Source organism: Zalophus californianus, chromosome 2 (assembly GCF_009762305.2).
Source record: "Zalophus californianus isolate mZalCal1 chromosome 2, mZalCal1.pri.v2, whole genome shotgun sequence".
In the NCBI taxonomy this organism is placed as follows: Eukaryota; Metazoa; Chordata; class Mammalia; order Carnivora; family Otariidae; genus Zalophus; species Zalophus californianus.
Genome location: NC_045596.1, coordinates 133824565 through 133850878, shown reverse-complemented (window position 1 = coordinate 133850878; position 26314 = coordinate 133824565). Strand labels below are relative to the sequence as shown.

The following is a 26314-nucleotide window of genomic DNA, read 5'->3' as shown; positions in this document are numbered from 1 at the left end:
TTCTGTGTATTGAATGTGGGGGGGTGGGTTGTAGGGCGTCCCCTCCCCCCGCTTTTCTCCTCCGTAGCCCAGTGGCAGCAGCTCAAGTCTAGGTGGCTCGGTGCCAACAGAAATGCCTATGGAAAGGAAAGCCTGTTCTCCACAGAGAGCTGACTGCTTTGTGAAAGAGGAGAAGACAAAGCCTAATACAGTGAAACTTCTTTAGAACATTTTCCAGGGAACTGAACATTCTGAATGTCCTACGTGGGAAAACAGGCGCTGGGAGACCAGCACAATGACGCATTTCACTGCGCTGCACTTGCCAAACATTCCAGCGCGCCCTGCGCACGAGGCGAATAAACTGGCTTCAACGGGAGATGGGCAGAGGCTCTCGAAAGCTTTCCTCCCGCCCCCTCTGCGGTTACACAAAACGGTCATAACAGAGGCCAGGTCTGTTCTCAAATACCACGCGCTGGAGGAGGTAGAAGAATACCCTGTGGGTCCTTGACTGGCTCAGGTGGCTTAGAGAAGGGCAAAACAGACGACAGAAATCACATGGAGAAGGAACAGACCTCTTGAGGGGAGGTAAGCACACCGCATGGTGAGTATCCTCTTCTATAAATGTTGGGAGTTGGGGCCCTTGCACTTTTACTCGTTGTGCTTTTTTTTCTCTATTGAGTGCTATTCCATTAGGTGCTAGCGTCTCATGGTTCTCATGTTTGAAAACCCCTCTTCTTGTGCATTTTAATTTATTTCAGATCATTACAGAAACACAAAACTGAGGACAAAATCACGGAGCACCAGGGAGCCGGGCTGGCCATACTGTGCTTTGAGCAGCCTGCGGTACACATCTGGTTGGAGCCTAGTTTTTTGTTTTTTGTTTTTTTTTTCTGCAGAGCTGCTTAGGTGGGTGCAGGAAATTCTTACTGGGTTTGTCAGTTATCCTAGAAGCATCGTGGTATTTTTTAGATTACCAAGAATCTGTTGTAATGTGACTTTGTGACACAGCAGATAAAGAGATCAAGATAGATCACTGCTGGAGACTGCGTTTCCTAAGAATGGGTGATAAGCATTAGCAGATTTAAAAAAATGTAATCAATCAAGTAATGGAACAAGGCAGGAATGAAAGGAATGTTTTTCAATTTAAAATCTAGTGTAAATTTTGCCCTTAACAACATCAGAGAAAATGTAAAGAAGCAGAGGGAATTCCTTAAATACACAGTTAAGGAAAGAAAATACTGCTTAAGTAGATGCGTAAATGGTTTCAGACATGAATATATGTATGCAGGTATGTATGTATGTATGTATGTATGTATGTATGTATGTATGTATAGGGTTTTCCCTTTTCTGTTAGGATTAAGCTATTTTTTTAGAGTAAATGTATTCAGGAGTGGATTACTTTGTCAGTAACAACAACCTACTTTTTGTAGCTCCTTAAAAAATAACCTTAAAAAATGCACAAGAAGAGATGTTTGTTTTAGAAAAACATGAATAATATTTTTTAACTTTTCTGAATGCTAGTGGTCTAATAGAACTGATGGAGTCTGGACGCCTGGGTGGCTCAGTCGTTAAGCGTCTGCCTTTGGCTCAGGCGTGATCCCGGGGGCCTGGGATCGAGTCCCACGTCCGGTTCCCTGCTCAGCGGGAGCCTGCTTCTCCCTCTGCCACTCCCCCTGCTTGTGTTCCCCCTCTCAGTCAAAAAAAAAAAAAAAAAAAGAACTGACAGAGTCATGGTCACTAATGGGGAATGTTCCAAAAGGCCTCAGAAAATACAGTAATGAAAGAGTGAGACAACCAAATATCAAAGTCTGAAAACTTCCAACTCTCTATCCACCAACCACACCCTTCCCACACCCACCCCACCCCCTCAAGGGATATGTCAATCTCCCAACACCTGATGGATGGTGAAAGAGTCAGTGCTGATGTTTAAGAGGCTGAAGCAGATATAGAAACAATGAAAGTTCGATAGTTACCATCCCTGCTCTTAAAATACCCCTGGCCACACTGCCACTGAGGATTTCTCATTGGCTACCTGGGACAGAAAGCTTCTAAATGGTCTCCAGTGATCCTTACCTCCTGGTATTCATGCTCTTGTGTAATGTCCTACCCTTCAACATGGGCTGGTTTAGTGACTTGTTTCTAGCAAAAAGAATATGACAAAGGTGATGGGATGCCATGTACTAGATTAGGTTACAGAATGGCTGTTGCTTCTGTCTTGGGTGCACGCTCTCACTTGCTCTCTCTGAAGAAAGCCAGCTGCCATGTGGTGAGCTGCCTATGGAGAAGCACACACCTCACTCAGCACACCAGCCCTCGAGGAATCAAACCCCGGCAACAACCAGGTGAGTCAGTCTGGAATCAGATCCTCTCCTACTGAGTCTTCACAGAAGACCTCAGCCTCAGCGGATGCCGGGACCACAACCTCATGAGAGACCTTGCACCAGAGGCACCAAGCTAAGCAGCACCCAGATTCCTGACCCACAGAACCTGTGAGAAAATAAATACCTGTTTTTTTAAGCCACTAAGTTCTGGGGTAATTTGTTATGCAGCAACAGATAACTAATACACCTTTCCATCCGGTGGCACCCTTCCATCTTCTTCAGTCCACCTTCTCATTTCCTGCAGAGTGCCCCATCTCTCTCATGGCCCTTCCCCACCCTCACTCCTTTTACTTCTTCTGTGGACAATTTAAAACTGTTTCACAGGCTCCTTTGTGCCATGCCCTCAGGGCTTCTCCTTCCCACCTTAAATGGCCTAAAAAGAATAAAGGAAGTTTGTAACCCAAGAGAAACTCTAGTGCCGGCTGCTGTAACAACAATTCTCAGCTTATATTAAGAAACTGTGGGTCGCCCAAAATAAGTAATGTATCTATGATTTCATCAACTTAAAAATATTCTAGTTTTTGGGGAAAGAAAAGCATATTCTAACTTCAGTACATTTTATAAAGTTGAGATTAAAACTTTGATGATGAAATACTCCATTCCCTGATTATTTAAACTTTTGATAGTAATAAACAAATTATTTTCAAATATTTTAGTTATTTGGGGGCTACCATTTGATTTGGATTATTGTTACATGTTAGTGTGAGTTGTCCACTCCTGAAATCTCTGTTTTTCAGTCTTCTGGGCTCAGCTGTTATCTCAATACCTCAAATAAAATGCTCTGTGTCACCCCTTTCCCTCACAGCTGTAGAAATTCTTCTCTCTTCCAGGATTCCCATCAGTCACCGTTCTCTCTGGAATTACGCCCCTCCTGCAGTGGTCAGCCTGCCTCTGTGGGCTGAGTTTCTGTTTCTGCCTGAGCCTTGTTCTACAATGGGCCCTGCCCTACTTTCTTCAACTTCCCTGAGATGCCACCAACACAGGGCCGCTGAATGGAAGCACAGCAGAGCACAGAAAACAAACAACTTAAAATTAAAATTCAATGTTTCCTGAAATTAGACTTCTCCAGTTTCTTGGAGAACCACAGCATGGGGAAGTCCTGACTGTCCTTAGGGTCTTGTGTGCCCCTCCCTAAGTGACCGGCCTAGTCTACCAAACCTTCTCTTCCGTCTTGCCATTTTTCCTCCAGTCTAAGAAGCCCCAATCTACTCCCTACTGGGACCTTAATTTTCCTTAATACAAAGCATTTTAACTTGGTTTTGTTTAAACTTCCCCCATCGAGGTTGAGTGACAGGGAGGAGTGGGGAGGGGTCTCACCTTTTACCACTAAGGAGGCCCCAGGCCCATTCATGTGCTCTTTCCTAGATGTTGTTACCATCTCCTCAGCTCCACACTGTTCCTAGCCATTTAAAATAACATTTCTAAATGTTACATTAGAGTTTAATAAAAAGATGTTAAAAAATTCTAATAATATATGTAAGAAAAGTTGTGCCCCCCCCCATCAAAATCCTGCTGAATTTGCTAAGAAATTTTTCAAAGAAATGGAGTTTTTTCTTAAGACTAGACCAAACACCCATACTCATGTATAATCCACGTCAAGTACAATGTAACAGGCTATTTTTTATGATTTTTTACGTTTGAAGCGATGAGGCCCTCTTTGAGGATCATATCTGAATGCTCATTCTATGGCATGGCCAATGATTGGCAAATATAAAGAAGTTATAGCTCATATCAATATCAAAGGTCTGACATTGATATGGAACATTACAATGTACAACTGCTATAAATTATGCTTCACCTCAGGAAGCAAGATGAAGATACACTGAACTTTAGACCTTGGTTCTGAGGAGGAGCTTTAGAAAAACTTACAGAAGAACACATATCATTGGAGATGACATTTAATTGCTTATTCTCCCCATAACTGTAAATATTTATAGTCTGTCATAAAAATACATTTCCTTGGAAAGTGTTGGTTCCTGGCTGCGCACTGGGGAAACCTTCCCTCACTGCCTCCCTCCTGGTTGCTAATTGTATCCAGTGTTTTCAAAGGGAGGTGGGAGGTCTGGTGAACTGGATGACCGACAGGAAAAAAGGGAGTTGGGTAGAGGGAGGGTGCTGATGGAAGAAATTTTTCACAGGTAGATTTTTCCAGGCAGGAGAGAGAATTAATCCAAGCAAAGATTAAGTATGGCATAGTACACTGGGTTCAACCAAAGACCTGACATTTGGAGGAGAGGAGCTTCCAGATCAAAAGTACCTACCCTGACCCCATGCAGTCAACAGTACACTCATTAAAGAATCAAAAGAGCTGTCACCTAAAACTGGGTTGTCCTTTGGAACCCAAGAAAATCTGTTGGTGGCCCTCTAAGAGAGCAACTCATGGAAGAAGGGACTTGTTTCCCTTCCCATCTTGTCAAGGAGTCTGAGTCAGAGTGACAGTACAGAGAATGGAATGGGGGCCAGGAGCCCAGTGGCAACTGGGTGAGCTGGGGAACAGAGATTAGCAGAATTTCACTGTGGCCAGTGGAGAGGCTTAAGCAAAATGTGGTTGAGCCACAGTCAAGTTAAAGCTTAAAGCAGAGACTAGAGAAGGTTGGATGGGCATTTAGGGACTTCAGAGATTCATGCTGGTTGAGGGAGAAGAGGAGAAATTCCAAAGGGCATTGATTTTCTGTGGTTATAAAGGGAAGAGGGTTATTAAGCTAGGAAAAGCTGGGATTGAAGGTAACTATCATCTCACTTGTATTCACAGGCTGGGGAGCTGTAATAGTACAGAGAAGAAGAGTTTCTACTTATGATCACTTTTTCATATGGGAGAATTTCAGTCATATTGAAAGTACCATTTTGACAGGTATGATTGTAGAAGGTCAAATTGAGATTCCAGTAATAACAACCCCCCCCCCAAATTAGCCAGATTTGGGAATACACTTTCTCTGTCATGAATGTACAATAAGACAAAACTTTGACACTAAACTCTCTGAAACTCACTGACCTTATTAATAAATCATGAATAATGACTCTGTCCCATAACATTATTGTGCAGATAATGAGAAAACTTTGGGGGGAATGTTCAGCACATTATCAACAAGTTAGCACATATCAACATTAGCTGTTGATATCCATGGTGCCACACTTGAGCCAAACAGATGACAGATTCTTTTATAAGGTACGGTAGGGAGAAAAGCACCCTGGACTGAGAATCAAGAGGATGGGTTTTTGTCCTGGTTCTGCTTCCAGCTCCCCTGGACGCTTGGTTAGTTCCTTAGCTAACCTCTTCCAGGATCAGATTGGTCGAGGAAAAAAGTGAGGGGCTCAGTCTCCGTAATGGCTAAGGTCATTTTTAAGAAAAACAATTCACGTATTTGTAAGATATGACCATTATTGTTGGTAAAACTCTGGCTTTAATTATTCATTGTTTTTTAATATCTAGTACAGCAATTAAAGGATAGCAATGATAATGTTTACGGTTTTAATTTTTTAAAACTGTGTTTCTATGGGAAAAGCTTAAGTGTGCCATCATCCCCAATTAAATTAACTACAAATGTGGGAAGTTGGGTTGATTAGACGGACAGGGAATAACACTATATACTCCCGGTGCTAACACCTGAGTTACAGCTAAATGAGTAGGAGGAAGAATACAGACACTTTTGTGGCTGGTCTTGCAAACCCAAATATAAAAAATAAGGTTATTATGGTCACAGTTTAAATTTGTATTAGTGTTGTTTATTTCCTAAAAGGAGAATGGGGGAGTGGCAAAGGTGAAAGGTAGGGGGGTGAGACCAACGTTACGACGAATATTTACTGAGTACATCCTATGTGACAAGTACTGTGATAAACATTTTACGTACTTTATCCCCTTTGCCCTTTGAGGTAGGCACAATCATTCTCATTTTACAGAAAATCAGCCTGCCAGTGTTACACAGAACAGTTTTTGGGACTGGAAGCCAAGTCTGTGACTTCATTCTATGTGTTTTCTAGATTATTGCCTGAAAAGAGGAATATAAGGAAAGGAAACAAAAATATTTGGTGCTTAGAAGTATAAGGAACATGACACCTGGGTGGCTCAGTCAGTTAAGCGTCTGCCTTCAGCTCAGGTCATGATCCCAGGGTCCTGGGATCGAGCCCCACTCAGGGGCTCCCTGCTCAGTAGGGAGCCCTCAGCCTTCCACTTGCCCTGCTTGTGCTCTCTCTGTCAAATAAATAAATAAAATCTTTTTTTAAAAAAAAGTATAAGGAAATATTCACGGGTACAGGGGTGGCAAAGCTCCTCAGTTTCCAAAGGGTGCTTAGAAATAGGATATTTAAATATTATTATGTAATTTTAGTAAATTCTGACGTATATTCACCTGGAAATTCATACCCCTGCTGTATTATAAGAGTTTCTGGTCTGTATCGCTTTTGTGTCATTAAAATGTAAAGCCCGATGCCTCCCCAGATGTTAGAACAAGATATTTTTGTAGGACCCACTGTGGTGGCTTTGGCAGTTGTACCGTTAAAGTGGTCACTTTGATGTTGCTGTTAAATTAGCGAAGCAAGACAACAGCCAAAATTTCACTGGTGCCAAGCAGCAAACCCTGTTTCATTGGAGGAGGCTGCTCCTGATTAATAAATAATAGGGATTTTCTCTAATAGAAATGCATCTGGTGGCCTCAGGAGATCCTCTTTAATCCCTTAGAATGAGTTCAAGAGCTGTCACAACTTTTTATGACAATTTGGGCTTAATTTTAACTGTCCCATGAGCCTGTTGTACAGCAGATACAAATCCACACCTACTTAATACTTTATTTATTGGCCTTGGTTTTCTTTTTCCCTTATTTTCCCTGTTTTATTTTGTTATATTACTACCACTCACTCAAGCTGGAAAACTGGGGTCACCCTGACTCCTTACAACCTCTATTCAACCCATTCCCGAATGTGTCTCTTCTCCATTCCCGTCACCTCTGCCTTAGCTCGGGCGCCCATCTTTGCTTTCCTGGACCAATTCAACAGCTACCAGCTGGGGCCCCCTGTCCCGAGGCTCTTCTCTCAAGCTCATCTTCTATTTAAACCCAAGCCTGACCAGTCTCCACCCATTAAAAACCCTTCAGAGTCCTCATTGTCCATGGAGTAGTCTAAGCTCCTAGCAGAGCAGACAGGGCCTCCCCAGTCCTATTTCCCATCTTGGCTCTTTCTCCGCTTTCAGCCTTTTGCTCAAGCTGTTCCCTTTGTCCAAAGGTCCTCTCTGGCCACCCCATCCTCCAGCCCCTTATCCCTTATCCCTCACCCAGATCCTCGCCATTCTTGGAGACACAGTTCAGATGTCACTTCTTCAGGGAAACCCGCTCTCACCACACTGTGATCCCTCCTGCTCTGTCCTAGGCCTTGGCGGGTGATCCTCTGCTCTCTTGCATTAGTACACTCATTTCTTCATAAAAGTGAGACTACTCTCAGGATTTCTTTCGGTTAGCAAAAACAGGTGCTAATGTGGGTCGTTTGTGAAAGCAAGCATGAGCTCACGTGAACTTTCAGGAAGCAGGGAGACTCTTCATTTTACGTCATTTCAGTTTATGGAAGATTTCATAGGTGTGCTCTGCCTTTGGGTAGTGAGGGAAACCTGTATTCATTAAACATATTACTGTAATCATCACTGACTATACTACATTTTATTGTAACTCTCTGTTGAGGTGTCTGTTGTCTTCCTTTAGAATGTTAGCTCATGCTTTTAAAAGTAGGATAGAAAAGGGGCAATGGCCAGAGAGTAAAATACACAAGAGAAATGACCAGAAGGGTCATAGAAAATAATGCAAATGATTCTTAAACATATAAAAAGATGCTCGATCTTGATAATAATAAGAGAAGCGTCAATTACTATGTTACCATTACTTACCTATCATAAATCCAAAAGTTGGACAACACACTCTGTGGGTGAGGCTGTGTGGAACTAGGCATTCTCACACATTGCTGGTTGGAATATAATTGGTACAATCATTATGGGGGGACATTTGGCAATATCAAATAAATTTTTATATGCTTTTACCCTTTGGTCCAGCATTCACACTTCTAAGAATATATCCCAAAGGTGTACTGCCAAATATATGAGAAGATGTAGGTAGAGAGCAATACTCTGTAGCACTTTTTATAACAACAAAATGTTGGAAATAGCCCATATTAACCATTAATAGAGTACTGGCTGGATAAATTATGGTAAATCTATACAAGAGAGTATTTTGAAGCTGTACAAAAATGAGAACCGTCTTTATATAATGCTATAAAGTAATTGCCAGATGCATTAAGTGAAAAAAGCAAGGTGGAACACGTGTGTTCAGTTTGTTACTGTTTTTCTGAGAAAGAGGAGGATATAAGGATATAGGTACTTAGAGTTTTTAAAAGTGTAAGGAAAAGGAAATAAGATGGAGATTACAAGAACAAAAGCTAGACTTTCTAAATATTTCTTATTTTAAGGATTTTACTTTGGAACCATGTATATATTTTACTTAATTGTGAAATCATTTTAAAAATCCCCCACCCCAAATGAAAAAGAAATGAACCTAGATGTACATATTGAGTTGGTGGAATAATCTTGCAGAGAAGAACTGGTTTTTCTCCTCTATTTTCCCTTCCCTGCAGCCCTTTGCCATCAGAATTGTTGACCCTGAGACCATGACAGATGTAAAGTTTGCAACAGTTTCTAAGGCAGAGGGGAAGCCTGTGTTTCCCATGATGGGTTAGTGGGAGGTCCTCAGCTCAAAGGCAGGGTCTCCTTTATTTTCTGCTTATTTTGCTAAAGAATTACTTTTCCTCATTCAGCTTCCTCCTTCCTTTCTCTTCCCAGCACCAGGAAAATCACAAGTGACATAGCGAAATAGGCAGGTTCCTATCTCACACTAACAGATTTCAAATTTGAACAGCTTGAGCTTGGAAAATGATAGGTCCGAGGACATAAATAGGGAATTTTCTTTTCTTTTCTTTTCTTTTTAAGATTTTATTAAATTATTTGAGAGAGAGAGAGAGAGAGAGCACACAAGCAGGGGGAAGGGCAGAGGGAGAGGAACAAGCAGACTCCCCACTGAGCAGGGAGCCCAACACGGGGCCTGGGATCACAAACTGAGCAGAAGGCAGATGCTTAACTGACTGAGCCACCCAGGTGCCCCAGATTGGGAATTTTCTGAGAGAATCTTTCAGCTAGGGATAGAGAGCTCTTGACCATAATAACCAGAACTAGTAACTTCAGAAAGAGCAGAAAATCTTCTGAAACTGCAGAGGGCCAATATAGAGGACAGGAAGAGTGCAGTACAGGCCAGGATCAAAGAAAATGACACCGAAGAGCAGTAGCAAAACGAAGACTGACTCTAGCTGCCCACACAGGGGAAACAGAATCAGTTTCTGATTGGAAGGGTTGAGTGGTTAAAATGAGGGGCCTTCCTGTATAACATGTTTGTGCATGTATGTCTATGTTATCTGGTCCTCACACATCAGGTTCTCTGGAAGTTGGGGGGCAAGATGGATATTTGGGATTTACACCTGTGAACAGGAAGAGGCAGAGGGAGAAGCTGAACTGTGATAAGGGCTCAACAAAACCCTGGCCCATCAGGCAAAAAAGTTGTCCTGCGGCAGACAGAAATGATTGGCCATTATACTCCCACCTGGCTTAGTCACTTGACACAGGCCGCCCTGGAAAGGGCTCGACCTGCAACAGAAGACGCAGTTCTGCAGCTGAAGGAAACCCTGAAGGAGCTGATAGCTGGAGGCTCTGGGCTGACTGCATTTCCTGCAGCGAGGAGGCAAGCCCTTCCTTGAAGGGGAACTGGGTGGTGCATCTCTCTGCCTACCATGCTACCAAACCTCTCCATAGTCAATACTGTTTTTATTTTATTTTCTTTCAACAAACAAAAGGTATTACCTTTTCATATATTTGGTGTTGAATTTGAAATTACCATTACAATTTCTATTCCATGGATTATCAGGTGGTCAATATTATATTTCTGGGCAGGCTGAAATTAGCTGTGCATTCATTTATCTACCTCACAACATTTATTAAATATCTATTGCATGGAAGTCTCTGGAAATTGGAAAGATGAATAAAGATGCTTTTCCCATGAACTCTTGGGAGTTAGATTCTAGTGGGGTGGCAGACAATTAAGTAGACAATTAAAACGAATGGTGAGAGTTTAAAAGATAGGTATAAACAATATGCTACAGAAGTTTAAGGGTCATGAAGGAGAAAATACTCTGCTATGTCTGCCAGGCATCCTCCTGGAAGAGGAGATGTGGGCTCTGGCCTTCAGATGACAAGAAGTGTTTGCATAGGACATCATAGGAAGAATGGATTGCATGTGTAAAGGCTGAGAAGAATAAACGAGCATCACATGTTATGGGAATCATAAACAAATTGATGTGACCAGGGCACATATTGTAAGTATTGGAATCGGGGCTGGGAAGATAAATAGATATGGATACAGACACAATCATTCATTCATTAGTATAATTTTGTATTGTATTCTATCTAGCCAGCGTGTCTCAAACGCATTTAATAATGATTTGTGGGTTTGCTTGTTGTTTTTGTTTGTTTGTTTATAGTAACACCCCTCTGCAGAACTTTCTTTGGGAAATGTTGCAAGAAGTCTTGAGATTGAGCCTGCCAGTTCGTCTGTGACATAAGTCTGTTCTAGATCTAGTACTTGGACAGGTCTGTTTTGACTTGCTACTGACAGATTTTAAAAATATATTATTAGATGCAGATCCTGGGAACAATACAGTTGTATCCATCTGTTCTTAGAGACTAGAATACAGAACTTTGTGAGAAGGAATAACGGATCTCCCTGTCATAAGGAGTCCTTAGCAACCACCTAGTTTAGGACACAGACAGGGAGAAAGAGACTGCAGAGTCTTTGACTCTTTCTAGGGCAAATTGGTCTGAGGAAGCTGAGGAAGAAAGTCCAGGTGCACAGTGAAGACCTTCGCCATGGCATCTGTGTCATTTCGAGAGCCAATATCTGCCACAGTAGGAAAACGGATGATTGTTACAGGTAAAGAGTTTTCGTGTATGCTTTCATGAGGAAATCTACACTTTCTTTATCCCTCACCTCTATGATGTTCACATATGATACTCACATAATGGATGGAAGAGCGAAATCATCACATATGTTTATTTTCTATGTTACTGCTACTCTCATGCACAGTCTGGGCGTCAACACCACGCTGCCATAGACAGATCTGCGACATCCCAGTTTTCACTCTGTCTAAGCTAACTTTCACAAATGAACATTTTTATATCATAAAGTTTATGTTTTGTGTAAGGGGAACTACTTTGATGTTAACTAAAATATACTTTTGGGGGCACCTGGGTGGCTCAGTCAGTTAAGCGTCTGCCTTGAGCTCAGGTCATGATCTCAGGGTCCTGGGATCGAGCCCTACAGCAGGCTCCTTGCTCAGCAGGGAGTCTGCTTCTCCCTCTCACTCTCCCTCTACTCTCTCTCTCAAAAAAAAATGAACTAAAAAAATAATAAATAATAAAAGTATACTTTTGATCAAATTTTAATTATTACTAATTTAGTCTTCTTATATTTTTATAAACTGGATATATTTGGTTAATAAAAATTCGAACAAGATGTACATTAATCCTAGTACAATTGTTGGCTTGCGTTTTGTTCAACTTGCTTTAAAAATTATTTGAGTGGTATGTGTGTGTGTGGAATTATAATAACATGTAATTGAATAGAATATGACTAATTGTGGTAAGTCTATAAAGAAATAAACTAAATTTCATCTTATTTTCTTTATAATTTTAAATCATAAGCATATCTTATAAGCTTATCTTCTTGCCTATCTATAAATTTCCACTTCAATCTTGAGAAACCTGGCTCCAACTATTTGCCATCCACTTACTCGTTCAATTCCAGTATACAGGTATACAAGTATCAGAATTATTAACCTGTACTCCACGGGAACAAACTTTATCAACCAGGGGATGGTGCCTCCTTGCAGTTCCTTTTGCCTTTAGACGTACAGACTCTACTCATTTCCAAAGTTACCTAGGTGAGCATCTCTCCCTCCCACCCCCTTCAGTTAGACTCTTGTCACAGTATGAATTCCTTGCCGGAATCCCCCAACTTCCTAAATGATTTTTTTAAAATTTGTATACAACAAAGTTTGCTTTTTGTGCTGTAAAGTCAATTTTTTAAAATTTTTATTTATTTGAAAGAGAGAGAGAGAGGGCTCAGTCCCAGGACCCTGGGATCATGACCTGAGCTGAAGGCAGACGCTTAACCGACTGAGCCACTCAGGCGCCAAGTCTATTGACAAATTCGTAAGGCCATGTACCCACCATCAGAGTAGTATACAGACTAGTTTCACCACTCTAAAAATCCCTTGAGGGCGCCTCTCTCTCTCTCTCTCCCTCTCTTTCTCTCCTCCTCTGTCTCTCATGAATAAATAAATAAAATCTTTAAAAAAATAAAAATAAAAAAATAAAAATCCCTTGAACTTCACCTATTCATTTCTTGCTTTTCTCTCCCTGAGCTCCTAGCAACCACTGGTCTTTTCACTATCTATAGCTTTGTCTTTTCCTGAATGTCATAGAGCCAGAATCATACAGGATCTAGCCTTCTCAGATTGGCTTCTTTCACTTGCCAATATGCATTAAGTCTCCTTCAGGTCTTTTCATCGCTTCATAGCTCACTTCCTTTTAGAAATAAATATTCCATGCTATGGATGTCCCACCGTTTATCTATTCACCTATTGAAGGACATCTTGGTTGCCTGAGGTTTTTGCAACTCTGAAAAAAAAAGCCTCTATAAACATTTGGATGTTGGCCCTTGTGTGGATAGGTTTTCAAATTAATTTGGTAAATACCTAGGAATATGACTGCTGGATCATATGACGAGACTATGTTTAGCTTTGTAAGAAACTGCCAAACTGTCTTCCCAAGCAGCTGTACCATTTTGCATTCCCAGCAGCAAGGGCTGAGCATGCCTGTTGCTTTGGCATCCATGTCAGCCTTTGTTTTTGTCTGTTTGGGGGGGGGGGTTGTTTTGTTTTTTATTTTTCACTTTTAGCCATTCTAATAGGTATGTAGTTACATCTCACTGCTGTTTAAACTCACAACTCCTTTTTAAAATAATTTTTTAAAATTATGTTATGTTAGTCACCCTGCAGTCCATCATTAGTTTTTGATGTAGTGTTCCATGATTCTTTGTGTATAACACCCAGTGCTCCACGCAGTACGTGCCCTCCTTAATACCCATCACCAGGCTAACCCATCCCCCACCCCCCCTCCCCTCTAGGACCCTCAGTTTGTTTCTCAGAGTCCATAGTCTCTCATGGTTCATCTCTCCCTCCGATTTCCCCTCTTCATTTCTCCCTTCCTTCTCCTAATGTCCTCCCTGCTATTCCTTATGTTCCACAAATAGGTGAAACCCTATGATAATTGACTTTCTCTGCGTGACTTATTTCACTTAGCATTACCTCCTCCAGTTCCATCCATGTTGATGTGAAAGTTGGGTATTCATCCTTTCCGATGGCTGAGTAATATTCCATTGTATATATGGACCACGTCTTCTTTATCCGTTCATCTGTTGAAGGGCATCTCGGCTCTTTCCACAGTTTGCCTATTGCGGACATGGCTGCTGTGAACTTTGGGGTGCATATGGCCCTTCTTTTCACTACATCTGTGTCTTTGGGGTAAATACCCAGGAGTGCAATTCCTGGGTCATAGGTAGCTCTATTTTTAACTTTTTGAGGAACCTCCACACTGTTTTCCAAAGTGGCTGTACCAACTTGCATTCCCACCAACAGTGTAAGAGGGTTCCCCTTTCTCACAACTTCTCCAACATTTGTTGTTTCTAGTCTAGTCAATTTTTGCCATTCTAACTGGTATAAGGTGGTATCTCAATGTGGCTTTGATTTGAATTTCCCTGATGGCTAATGATGTCGAACTCCTTAATGACTGATGTTCATATACTTATTTGCCATCTGTATATCTTCTTTGTTGAGATGTCTGTTCATAATGTTTGCCTATTTTATAATTGGGGTTTTTTGTTTTCTTATTGTTGAGTTTTTAAGTTCTGTATGTATTTTAGATATAATTCCTGTATCAGATAAGTGTTTGTAGATTTTTTCCCCCCAATTTGTGACTTGTCTTTTCATTTTCTTAGCATCATCTTTCATACAGAGGAAATTTTTAGTTTTAGTAAAGCACAACTGATCAATTTTGGATTATGCTTTTGATGTGGTATTTAAAAATTCATCACCAAACCCAAAGTCACCTAGATTTTTCTCCTATATCTTTTCTTAAAAGTTTTACAATTATGTGTTTTCAGTTAGGTCAATGATCCATTTTAAGGTGATTTTGCATTTCTTAAACTTTTCATTTCCATCAGCCAGTAAATTTCCTGTTTTCCTTAAGCCACTTTGGGTTAGGTTTTCTGTCACTTGCAACTGTGGTTCTTCACTGATAACTTAAAATTTCTTCTAATTTATGTCAGTGTATACTTAGTTTCATGTATTTACATAATTCCAAGTTGTCACCTTTGATAGATTTCAGCATACTGATATAGAATAATTAACTTCACATTCTCCTGTATTTTATATTTAATTTCCAAATTTTCACCCTTTAATAAAGCTACATGAATGCTTTTGCATAAATTATTTTTCTCTGTTATTTTCTTATGGTATATTTACAAAGAATGGAATTAGCAGGTTAAAAATAAAGACTCCATTATCTACTTTTTTTTTTAAACTTTTTATTTATTTATTCATGAGAGACAGAGACAGAGACAGAGAGAGAGGCAGAGGGAGAAGCAGGCTCCCAAGGAGCAGGGAGCCTGATGCGGGACTCGATCCCAGGACCCTGGGATCATGACCTGAGCCGAAGGCAGACGCTTAACCATCTGAGCCACCCAGGCACCCTCCATTATCTACTTTTTTAAAGATTTATTTATTTTAGAGAGAGAGAGCATGTGCACATGACTGGGGGGAAGTGTAGAGGGAGAGAACCTCAAGCAGAATCCCAGATGAGTGCGGAGCCCGATGTAGGGCTCGATCTCGTGACCGATGAGATCATGATCTGAGCCGAAACCAAGAGTTGGATGCTTAACTGACTGAGCCATCCAGGCACCCCAAAGACTCCATTATTCATTATTCTATGAGATGATTCACGATGCATTACTTTATGTACTTTGACTACTCATCTAATTTGATCACTCATCAATTTTTATTTTTCTATCAAATTTTAATATTTTTCTTTTAAAATATATTTTTGAGACTAAATTTTTTTTTATAATGCTTTGAAATTCAATTTAACAAATATAAATTGAATCTCTACTGAATACTAAAAACTTGGCCAAGAGGGGTGACTGGCTGGTTCAGTCAGAAAGAGCATGGGAGGGGCGCCTGGGTGCCTCAGCCAGTTAAGCATCTGACTCTTGGCTTCAGCTCATGTCATGATCTCGGGGTCAAGAGATTGAGCCCCATGTTGGGAGTCGTGCTCAGCCCGGAGTCTGCTTAAGATTTCCCTCTGGCCTTCCCCCTGCTCTCTCTCTCTCTCTCTCTCTCAAATAAATAAATAAATCTTTAAAAAGAAAAAGAAAGAAAGAAAGAGCATGGGACCCTTGATCTCAGGGTTGTGAGTTTGAACCCCCTGTTAGGGGCAGAGATTACTAAAAAAATAAATAAACTTAAAAAAAATAAAAAATAAAAATAAAATAAAAACCTGGCCAGGAGCTCTGGAGGATACAGAAATGAACATGAATAGATGCTTTTTTTTCTTCTAGAAGCTTATAATCTGTTGCTCTGGTTAGAACATTATAAGTTATGCTGTTATCCTATTTGTTTAATCTAAATATCCATCATAGTATAGTGTGGTATTGAAAGGAAACACAAATCTAATTCCAAAGGCCTTGAAAAATAATGTAAAAGAAGTAGAAAATGAGGAAAATTATATCACATTGCACTCCACAAAACTAAACCACACATTTTGTTTTGTTTTTCCTGTTCATTTCTTTTCTTTTTGAATATTGCAATTAAAGCATAAATTACCCCCGACATTATAGGTGGATTTTAGGATGTTTTTAGTTCGCAATTAATAAAGGGATAGAGATTCTTTTAGGAAAAACTGTCAGTGAGTCCAATTTTTAAAACTTTATTTTTTTTAAAGGTTTTATTTATTTCACAGAGAGAGAAAGAGAGAGAGAGAGCACAAGCAGGGGGAGCAGGAGAGGGAGAAGCAGACTCCTTGCTGAGCAAGGAGCCCGATGCAGGGCTCGATCCCAGGACCCTGGGATCATGATCTGAGCCAAAGGCAGATGTTTAACCAACTGAGCCACCCAGGTGCTCCTCTAACTTTTAAAACTTAAAAAAAAAAAAAAAAGTTGATATGTAACTGTTAAAAACAAATGAGGTCCAAAATGGAGTCACTCATGCAAAGCCTCACCTCATCAAACTGAGACTTGGTTCAAACAGCATGGGCTCTCTCAGAAATGGATCTTAAGCCAGTCCATCAGGAGCCACCTGATTAGCAGTAGTTAAATAATCTGCCTAATAGACCCCTGCAATCCCCTAAAGGAAAGTAAACCTGCAATAACCAATTTTGGCCTAGTATAAGTTCCTTGTTCTGTCTTCCTTCTGCCCATAAAAGTCTTTCGTTTTGTACAGCTCCTTGGAGCATCTCTGTATCTGCTAGACTGGATGCTGCCCAGTTCATGAATCATTAGGTAAAGCCAATAAGATCTTTAAAATTTACTCAGTTGAATTTTGTTTTTTAACAACATATACTCTATAAAGTACATTAATCTGGTATTCAACTTGATAACATTTTATAAACTGAACACTGTGCCTATGTATTTACTTTTTAGATCAAGATAGTGCACATTTTCATCATCCTAAAAAGTTCCTTAATGCTCTTTCCCACTCAGTCCTCCCAAAGTCAAACACTGCTCTGCTTTCTATAATCCATATGTTTTTGATAACTGTGGGTTTAATCTGATAGGGCAAATTAATCATCTATACTTTTAAAACATTTTATTTGCTGGCTTATTCTACCACAAAGGATTTACTAGCAATTTGTTAAGTTCCATTACTTAATGATGAGATTTTATAGATGTTATTTTTGCATTACAGAGATCTTACTATGAAAACAAATATCATAAACAAAATTATGAAGAGATTTTAAAAATATTTTAGACCATGGTTATGTATTTTTAAAACATCTATTTACAAAAAAAAAAAAAAAAGGCTTACCCAGTTCTAGGTCCTATGATGTTTTAAAATTTAAAAATAACATTTATTTTAAAATACATTCTTTCAAAATGAAGATGACACAAACAAATGGAAATATAATCCATGCTTGTGGATTGGAAGAACAAATATTGTTAAAATGACTCTGAAACAAATAATACATTATATATTAAAAAAAAAAAGAAGAAGATAGCAGGAAGGGAAAAATGAAGGGGGGAAATCGGAGGGGGAGATGAACCATGAGAGACTATGGACTCTGAGAAACAAACTGAGGGTTCTAGAGGGGAGGGGGGTGAGGGGATGGGTTAGCCTGGTGATGGGTATTAAAGAGGGCACGTTCTGTGTGGAGCACTGGGTGTTATGCACAAACAATGAATCATGGAACACTACATCAAAAACTAATGATGCACTGTATGGTGATTAACATAACATAATAAAAAAAAATGTTCATACGCAAAGCAAGCTACAGATTTAATGCAATCTCTTTCAAAATACTACCAGCATTTTTCACAGAACTAGAACAAATAATCCTAAAATGTGTATGGAACCACAAAAGACCCTGAATAGCCAAGGCAATCTTGAAAATGAAGAACAAAACTAGAGGTATCACAATCCTAGATTTCCACATAAACTACAAAGCTATAGTAATCAAAGCAGTATGGTACTGACACAAAAACAGACACATAGATCAATGGAACAGAATAGAGAGCCCAGAAATCAACCTGTGATTATATGGGTCAAATCATCTTTGACAAAAGAGGCAAGAATGTGCAGTGGGAAAAGGACAGACTCTTCAACAAACGGTGTTGGGAAAATTGGACAGCTACATAAAAATAATGAAACTGGACCACTTTGTTACACCACACACAAAATGTATTAAAGACCTGAAACCATAAAAATCTTAGAAGAGAGAACAGGCAGTAATTTCTCTGACATCAGTCATAGCAATATTTGTCTAGTTATGCTTCCTGAGGCAAGAGAAACAAAAGCAAAAATAAACTACGGAACTACATCAAAATAAAAAACTTCTGCACAGTAAAGGAAACAACAGAACTAAAAGACAACCTACTGAATAGGAGAAGATATTTGCAAATGACATATCCAAAAAAAGGATTAGTATCCCAAATATATAAAGAATGTATACATCTCAACAGCAAAACAAAATAAGAATCCAATTAAAAGTAGGCAGAAGACATGAACAGACATTTCTCCAAAGACGACACACTGATGGATGGCCAACAGACACACAAAAAGATGCTCAACATCACTAATCATGGGGGAAATGCAGATCAAAACTACAATGATAAATCAGGAGAAAAAGGAACCCTCATGTGCTGTTGGTGTGAAATGCAAACTGGTGCAGCCACTGTAGAAAACAGTATGGGGATTCTTCAAAAAATTATAAATGGAACTACCCTATGATCCTGTAATCACACTACAATTTACCCAAAGAATACAAAAATACTAATTCAAAATGATATATGCACCCCTATGTTTATTGCAGCATTATTTACTGTAGCCAAATTATGGAAGCGGCCCATGTGGTGTCCATCAATAAATGAATGGATAAAGAAGCTGTGGTATAAGGGCGCCTGGGTGGCTCGGTTGGTTAAGTGTCTGCCTTCAGCTCAGGTCATGATCTTAGGGTGAGAATCAAGCCCCGCATCAGGCTCCTTGCTCAGTGGGGAGCCTGCTTCTCCCTCTCCCTCTGTCTGCCATTCCCCCTGCTTGTGCTCTCTCTCTCTCTGTCAAATAAATAAATCTTTAAAAAAAAAGATGTTACATATATATAGTGGAATATTACTCAGCCATAAGAAAGAATGAAACCTTGCCATTTGCAGCATCATGGATGGCTCTAGGGAGTATATAATGCTAAGCAAAATAAATCTGAGAAAGACAAATACCATATGATTTCACTGATATGTGTAATTTAAAAAATGAACAAAACAAAAAAGAGACAAACCAAAAAACAGACTCTTAACTATAGAGAACAAAGTCGTGGTTACCAGAGGGGAGGTGGGTAGGGGATGGGTGAAGTAGGTGAAGGGGATGAAGAGCACACTTGTCATGATGAGCACTGAGAAATGTATAGAATTGTGCAGTCACTATATTGTACACCTGAACCTAATATAACACTGTATGCTAACTATACTGGAATTAAAATTTTTTAAAAAAGAAAAGAAATACATTCTTTCATTCAGACTTTTTCATAATTCCCACTTGGTCCAAATTAAAGAAAGAGATGGAATAATTAATATGGGATGTTAAATTAAAAAGGCAGCATAAAAGATGATCTCATTTAACTTAATCATTTTCAGATGGAGATACTGAGGTTCAGAGAGCTAAGTGGCTTGCTTAGATCACACAGCCTTGATTAGAAGGATAGAAGTGTCCACTTGCCCACTATTTATATGACGCATTTATGTGCACTATATCCAGATTACTGACTGAATAAAAAATTAATGTATTTAGTCAGCCATCATATACCTACTAGAAAATCTGCTAATGTAAACAAGGAATACTATAGAATCCTACCATACAAAGGAGTGATCACAGCAAGGGATTTCTGCTAGAAATGTATTAGAATTGGAAACACTCTGGAGGAAATGGCCAAAACCCAATATGATGAATTAAACTATAAGTGGTAGGAGAAGTACATAAATGTGTATGTAATTTTGAAAAACACTGCTCCATTAGCTTGGGTTTCAGACCCATTTATTCATCTCATTTTTTGCCCTGTGAAACTGTCACACTAATAGTTATGTCTCAAATTCAATTACTTTAAAAATAGAAAATGACTCACACTGAACTGCCAGTGATTCCCTATTTGAAGAAAGAATAAAACCGTCCTGCTGCAAATTCAGCTGGTGTCTCATCACTATCATTCACGAGGCAAATATTTTACATTTTTGAAAACTAATTTACTAACAAAAGCTTATACATTTTAATGGTGCTGACACATTTGGTTGGCTAATCTGCATTTTATTCCATAGACATAGCATGTGATGTGCCTGAATCAAAATTTATCTACAAGAGACAGCAGTTTCAAATCAATCTTACCTAAACTCGTTGTTCATCTACATCATCACCAATGTGACTTGCAAGGAAAAACAACAACAAAAAAACAACCATCAGTTGCTGCTATCACTTTGAAAAGCCAACAAGCTTTGTCCCATACTCTGGCTTTATTTATTTATTTATTTTTTAGAACAATAAACACTTTCATTAAATGAGCTAAGATCAGAAGGAGAAGCATTTATTTGTCTTTCTGGGCCTTCATTTAATTTTCCAAAGTTGATCCTTTGTGTAGGTTACCTTAATATCACTTCTTTAAGTCAGGGACAAATGCTCAGGATGGAGCAAAAAAAAGTTCTGTGTTGGGGAAACCTGGGTGGCTCAGTAGGTTAAGCGTCTACCTTCAGCTGAGGTAATGATCTCGGGGTCCTGGGATGGAGTCCTGCATCGGGCTCCCTGCTCAACGGGGAGTCTGTTTCTCCCTCTCACTCTCCCTCTGTGCACTCTGTCTCTCTCTTGCTCGCTATCTCTCTGTCAAATAAATAAATAAAAATCTTAAAAAAAAAAAAAAAGTTTTGTGTTGTTGGAACAGGATTTGAAAAAATGGGTTTTTCTGTCAAAGCTTAGCTGAGTGTTTACTGTAAGCTGGGCACTGTGCTACCTCCTAGGAAATAGAGAAACATGAAGCTCCGGCTTCAAGAAGCAAGGACTGTAGGAAATTTAAGTGTCAGTCTTGGCTTTTCTCAAACTTAACCTTTCTTTCTTTTTTTTTCTTTTTCTTTTAAGATTTCATTTATTTATTTGAGAGAGAGGGGTGAGAGAGAGCATGCGAGTTGGGGCAGGAACAGAGTGTGAGGGAGAGGGACAAGCAGACTGCGCTGACCCCGGACAACATGGGGCTCCATCCCAGGACCCTGAGATCACGACCTGAGGCGAAACTAAGAATCTGTGCTTAACCGACGGAGCCACCCAGGCACCCCTCAACCTTTCTGACTTCCATTTTCTCATCTGTAATTTGGGGATAATAGTACCTCTTTCATAAGGCTTGCTATGATGAGTTCATGAAATGAAAGTGGCCTGCATATAATATGAATTTAATAACTTTTTGAATTTTTTTCTTAAGCTATTAAAAAAAAAAAGAAGCTATTTTTTTTTTTTTTCTTGAGAAGGTGATTAGCTAGAGAAGGGAGCTACTGGGGAGATGACACAAAAATTATTCTCAAATCCCCCCCCTTTTCTTCCCCCCACAAGAAGCCAGCCAAGTACACTTTATCGCCCAAAGTCTGAAGCTAGAAGCAGGTTTATAATGGGTATAAAGAGAACTAATTCAAGATTATCTAAGCCAGTGGCTTTTAATCTTTAATGTACATACAAATCACCCGGAGAGTCTTGTTAAAGTGCAGATTCTGACTCCAAAGTTCTGGGTTGAGCATTTCTATTCAGCTCCAGGTGAGGCCCATGCTGCTGGTCCAGGGACCACACTTTGAGTAGCAGGGATCTAAATGTTTCTGGCTCCACCAGTTGCTAACTGTTGTACCCTGAACAACATATTTACCACTCTGTGCCTCAGTTACACCATCTGTAAAAGGGCAATAATAATATCTACTTCACAGGGCTGCTGAGAGTTTAAAGTGATTAATGCACACGGAGGACTTAGAACAACAGTGCCCAACATGTGGTAAGCTCCATATACGTGTTCCCGCTGTCCACTGATACAGAGCACTAGCAATAGAACAAAACTGCCGGCTCCTGGGCCCAGAAGATGAAGTTATTTGTGAGGTTAACAATTAGAGCCCCCACAAAATGTATTTTTTAATCTGCTAACTCTTGGCCTTTTGGATTTTCCTATAAATCTGATCTAAATCATACTAAAAAAAAACAAGTTCCATTAAAAAGTGTTACGGCGAAATGGCAGATTTTGGAATACGACATGTCAGCCCCATTAATTCATGTAATCCTAGCTGGTGAAAACTATACGTCATTCTACAGTCAGGGGGAGTAGAAAGATCTCCTTGGGGTGCTCTGGGCGGGACGTCTTTTCTACAGGCATCTAGCTTTGCCTGTTCAGCTGTAGTCCATTTCTCTTTCCTTCCTCCCTCTCCTGCAGGAGGAGGGGTAGCGCATGCTGACATCCAGCGAGAAAGCGCTTTCCCCTGGCACCTGCTGTGTACGATCCTAGTCCATTTCATTCACAGCGAGCGATAAAGGATAAAGTGCCTCACTGTCTTGCCAACCCTAGTAGCCAGCAATTATCTCAGAAAAGGTAGAACCTTTTAAAGCGCCAATTAAAAGGCCCCTTGGACCAACACATCATCTCTTAGAAAAATACACTCTAGGGGAACGTCTGAGGCAGATGGAAGATTATCCACGCCTTTAAGAATAACAGTACTGAAAGAGACCTTAAATCATTTGGTCAGATCGTTGACTTGGGGCAGCACTTTCTAAAATAAAGGAAATCACTTCTAGAAAACTACACAATTGCAGGATAGTGTATGCAGAATTACAAAATTGCAGGAGAGGGTCCACGGTCAGGGATGGATACTCAATTTCCTGGCACTTGACTTTCTCACATCTCAACTAGACACAGTTGAGGACGTTAAAATATCGAGCAAGTGACTCCAACATAAGGCAGCTTCAAAGACAACGTCTACTAAAATGGGTTTTCCTGTAGTCTGTTCATCAAAAGGGATCACAAGGGATCATTCGAGGGGAAGAAATGAGCAGGCTGATTGCTTGTGTTCTGTATCAGGTGTTAAACTAGACAGACATCACAGGGAGGTCCAGTATTTCATTGCCAAGCAGGGTCTGAGCAGGACGGAGTTTCTCTGACGGGACCTGGAACAGCCTCAGGAAATCTTCTGGTAGAGGAAAGGGAGACCCAGTTTATTTCTAAGCCTCATTCTTGACAGTTAAGTGAAGTGCCTTAGGAATGGAGGTTGGGGGAGCTGAGGGCACAGCTAGGAACCCCAAGTGGCCAGAACATGTGCAGTACCTCCGAAGGGCACGAAACAATGATCAAAACTCACAAACGCATAATTAGGAGAGGGAGGTGGCTACTAAGGGAAGAAGAGACGCAGGGTGCCATGAAGTGTGAGTCAACTGCAGTTCTGGGTTCTCGGTCCCATTCTGCCGCCAGCAATACTAAGATCTCCCTGAAGGGACACCGAGCTAACCACAATCCCAAATGCAGGGCACTGATTCTCAAAATGTCATAAGGTTAAGGACCACTTATGGAAACTGCTAAGAATGCAGAATACCCCAAATTCGGAGTTTTTCTGGGGTCCTGCACATGACACAAACACACCAAGTCTTCATGGATGCAGGTCGTCCACGCGACTGGGGAAGGCAGGGACTCTCCGGTGCTCGAACTGTATTGTGTTCTGCTCCTGGAAGCTCACGTATGCTCCAATCCTGCTACTCTGTAAGTTGGAACTTGCCTTTCATCAGAAGACAATCAGAAGTCTCGGCTCACAACCACCGATTTTTTTAAAGTGGTTTTAAAAGCCCACAATTAAAAGACTAAAGACATGGGAACATTTGTATAATTTTAATCAGTGTGCCTTATATCATTCTGTAAATGCTTATTAAAAACAAAATATGTTTTCCAGCCAATGAATTATGGCACTGATGACAGGATAATCAAGAATCTATGTATTCAAAACTCACGCAAACAAAGCTATCTGAAGCTAAGGGAAGATTAGCGAATAAATGCTGATAGCCATTGGGCTACATAAATTCTTTGCTCGTAGCGAGGAAATAATACCTCCCACATCTCTTTATTTTAGGGATTTCCAGACTCTTTCAAACTTCAATCTACAAGCTAAACAGCTATCACCACCCTCTTTTCACAAAATGGAAACAGAACAAAGTAGACGGGCTAGTCATGTGGGCTAAATAAAGATTTAAAACAAAACAAAACAAAACAAAACGAAAAACCAAACATATGATTCTACAGTCCTAGGAACTGATGTGGGAAATCTCACTCATTTCCTTGCCACTTGTGACACAGGATCTAACGCTAACCCACATTCCCTCCTCCGTCACTGCCCCTCCCGGGCTGTGCACGCACGAGTATGTACACACTGGCTCACACATGTACCCTTGGACATGAGCAAATGCCCTGCTGAATGTTACCTCCTCTCATCTGCAGGGATTAAACAAAATAAAACAACAACACAACACAACAAAAATCCTGTCAGTTCTAGGTCTCAGGGATAATTTTTTTTCTCCTCAAACCAAGTGCCTTAGACTTCCTTGAAATGGGCCCAAAAAATAAATGATCGCTCATCGTTGACTTCGGCATATAATTACCCAGAAGATAAAGATTGAAATGAGCTTGCAGTAAATCCCCAGCACTGTGAGCATTCTCCCTCTGCTTGCATGAGGAGAGGTCCTACAGAAATGCTGTCTGTATGTATAGATTGTTCTGTGTAAGGACTATAAAGGAGGAAGTTACTTACTTTAGTCTATATATTGGTCAAGAACCTCATTAATCATTGTTTAATAATTCATTTCCTGCTGCTACTCACCCAGAACTCTCTGAGGCACAAAGAGCAGCATGGAGAAGCTGCTCATTCACCATCAGTGTGGGAAATCGGAAGCCTCCGCCTTCATGAGTTTGGGTTTGAGGATCACGGTTATCCGGGTACACAGCATCTTGATGTGGCTTTCTCCAATTAGCAGTCACAATTTTAATGGCCTTGAACGATGACTTTGGAAAATTGTGATATTTATTTGAGACATCAGCCTTTATTTCAAATCAGATTGTCTCAAACATCATCTCCAAATTTGGATGGGAGTTTGTCCAGCCATTTTTGTGGGATGATGTAACAAACAGACAAAAACTGTACAGTAAACGTTTACTTCACCACTGTGAATCACCTAAAATAATGACAGAGTGCCTCAACTTCAAATGTTTTGAAGTTGAAAACATACATTTGGAGCTGGGATGGTGCCCAAAGGAAAATGATGTATTATACAAAAAGTCAGAACCATCTATTAAAGTAGAGAGTTCACAGAAAGTGGGATAGTGTCACCCCACAGATAAACAGAAAGGAAATGACATCCCACCCTCCCTGGCCCAAAGACAGAGCATCTAAGTTCAGGGATACTTCAATTTCCTGTCACCCACCTTTTTACATCTCAGCTAGTCACAACGGAGTAAACTTCTTTTTAAAGATTTTATTTATTTGGGGACACCCGGGTGGCTCAGTTGGTTAGGCGTCTGCCTTTAGCTCAGGTCATGATCCCAGGGTCTCAGGATCGAGTCCCACATCAGGCTCCCTGCTCAGCGGGGAGCCTGCTTCTCCCTCTCCTTTATTTATTAATAAATAAATAAATACATACATACATAAAAGATTTTATTTATTTATTTGTGGGGGGGCGCACGAGAGAGAGCACAAGCAGGGGAACTAGCTAGCAGGCAGAGGAAGAAGGTGCCCTGGAGTAGATAAACTTTTCAGCAAGTGAATCTAACATAAGGCAGCTTCAAAGACAACTTCGAACATAATGGTTATTCCCATAGTCTGTTCATCAGAAAGGATCACAAGCATTTGAATCTTCTACGGTCTCCAGTCCTCACCAAATGACCGATACACCTTTAACCTCTGTGTCTACTCCCCACCTCTACCCCCAAGTCTCTCCTTATTTTATTCCCTTCTACAATTACAGAAACAAAGAAGAATGAGGAGCAAAAAAGCTGTGTATAGATAATCACAAACCCTAGTTGG

General features: G+C 40.2%; 1 protein-coding gene across 24 annotated transcripts in view; it reads left to right on the top strand.

Annotated features, from left to right (window-relative positions):
- The first annotated feature begins 318 nt into the window (after positions 1-318).
- Positions 319-26314, top strand: part of C2H4orf45 (chromosome 2 C4orf45 homolog) — a 108684-nt gene continuing 82688 nt past the window's right edge. Inside the window, exons 1-8 of one of the 24 annotated variants that reach the window (XR_003520608.1) lie at positions 319-580; positions 738-885; positions 2228-2321; positions 5113-5211; positions 10917-11365; positions 12239-12374; positions 16989-17047; positions 20564-20816. Coding sequence is in view for 13 of the 24 variants with exons in the window: in XM_027597746.1 (XP_027453547.1) it covers positions 578-580; positions 2228-2321; positions 5113-5211 (196 nt within the window). In the remaining 11 variants the exon portion in view is untranslated. The other 23 variants (XR_003520610.1, XR_003520606.1, XR_003520607.1 and 20 more) reach the window with 23 other exon arrangements.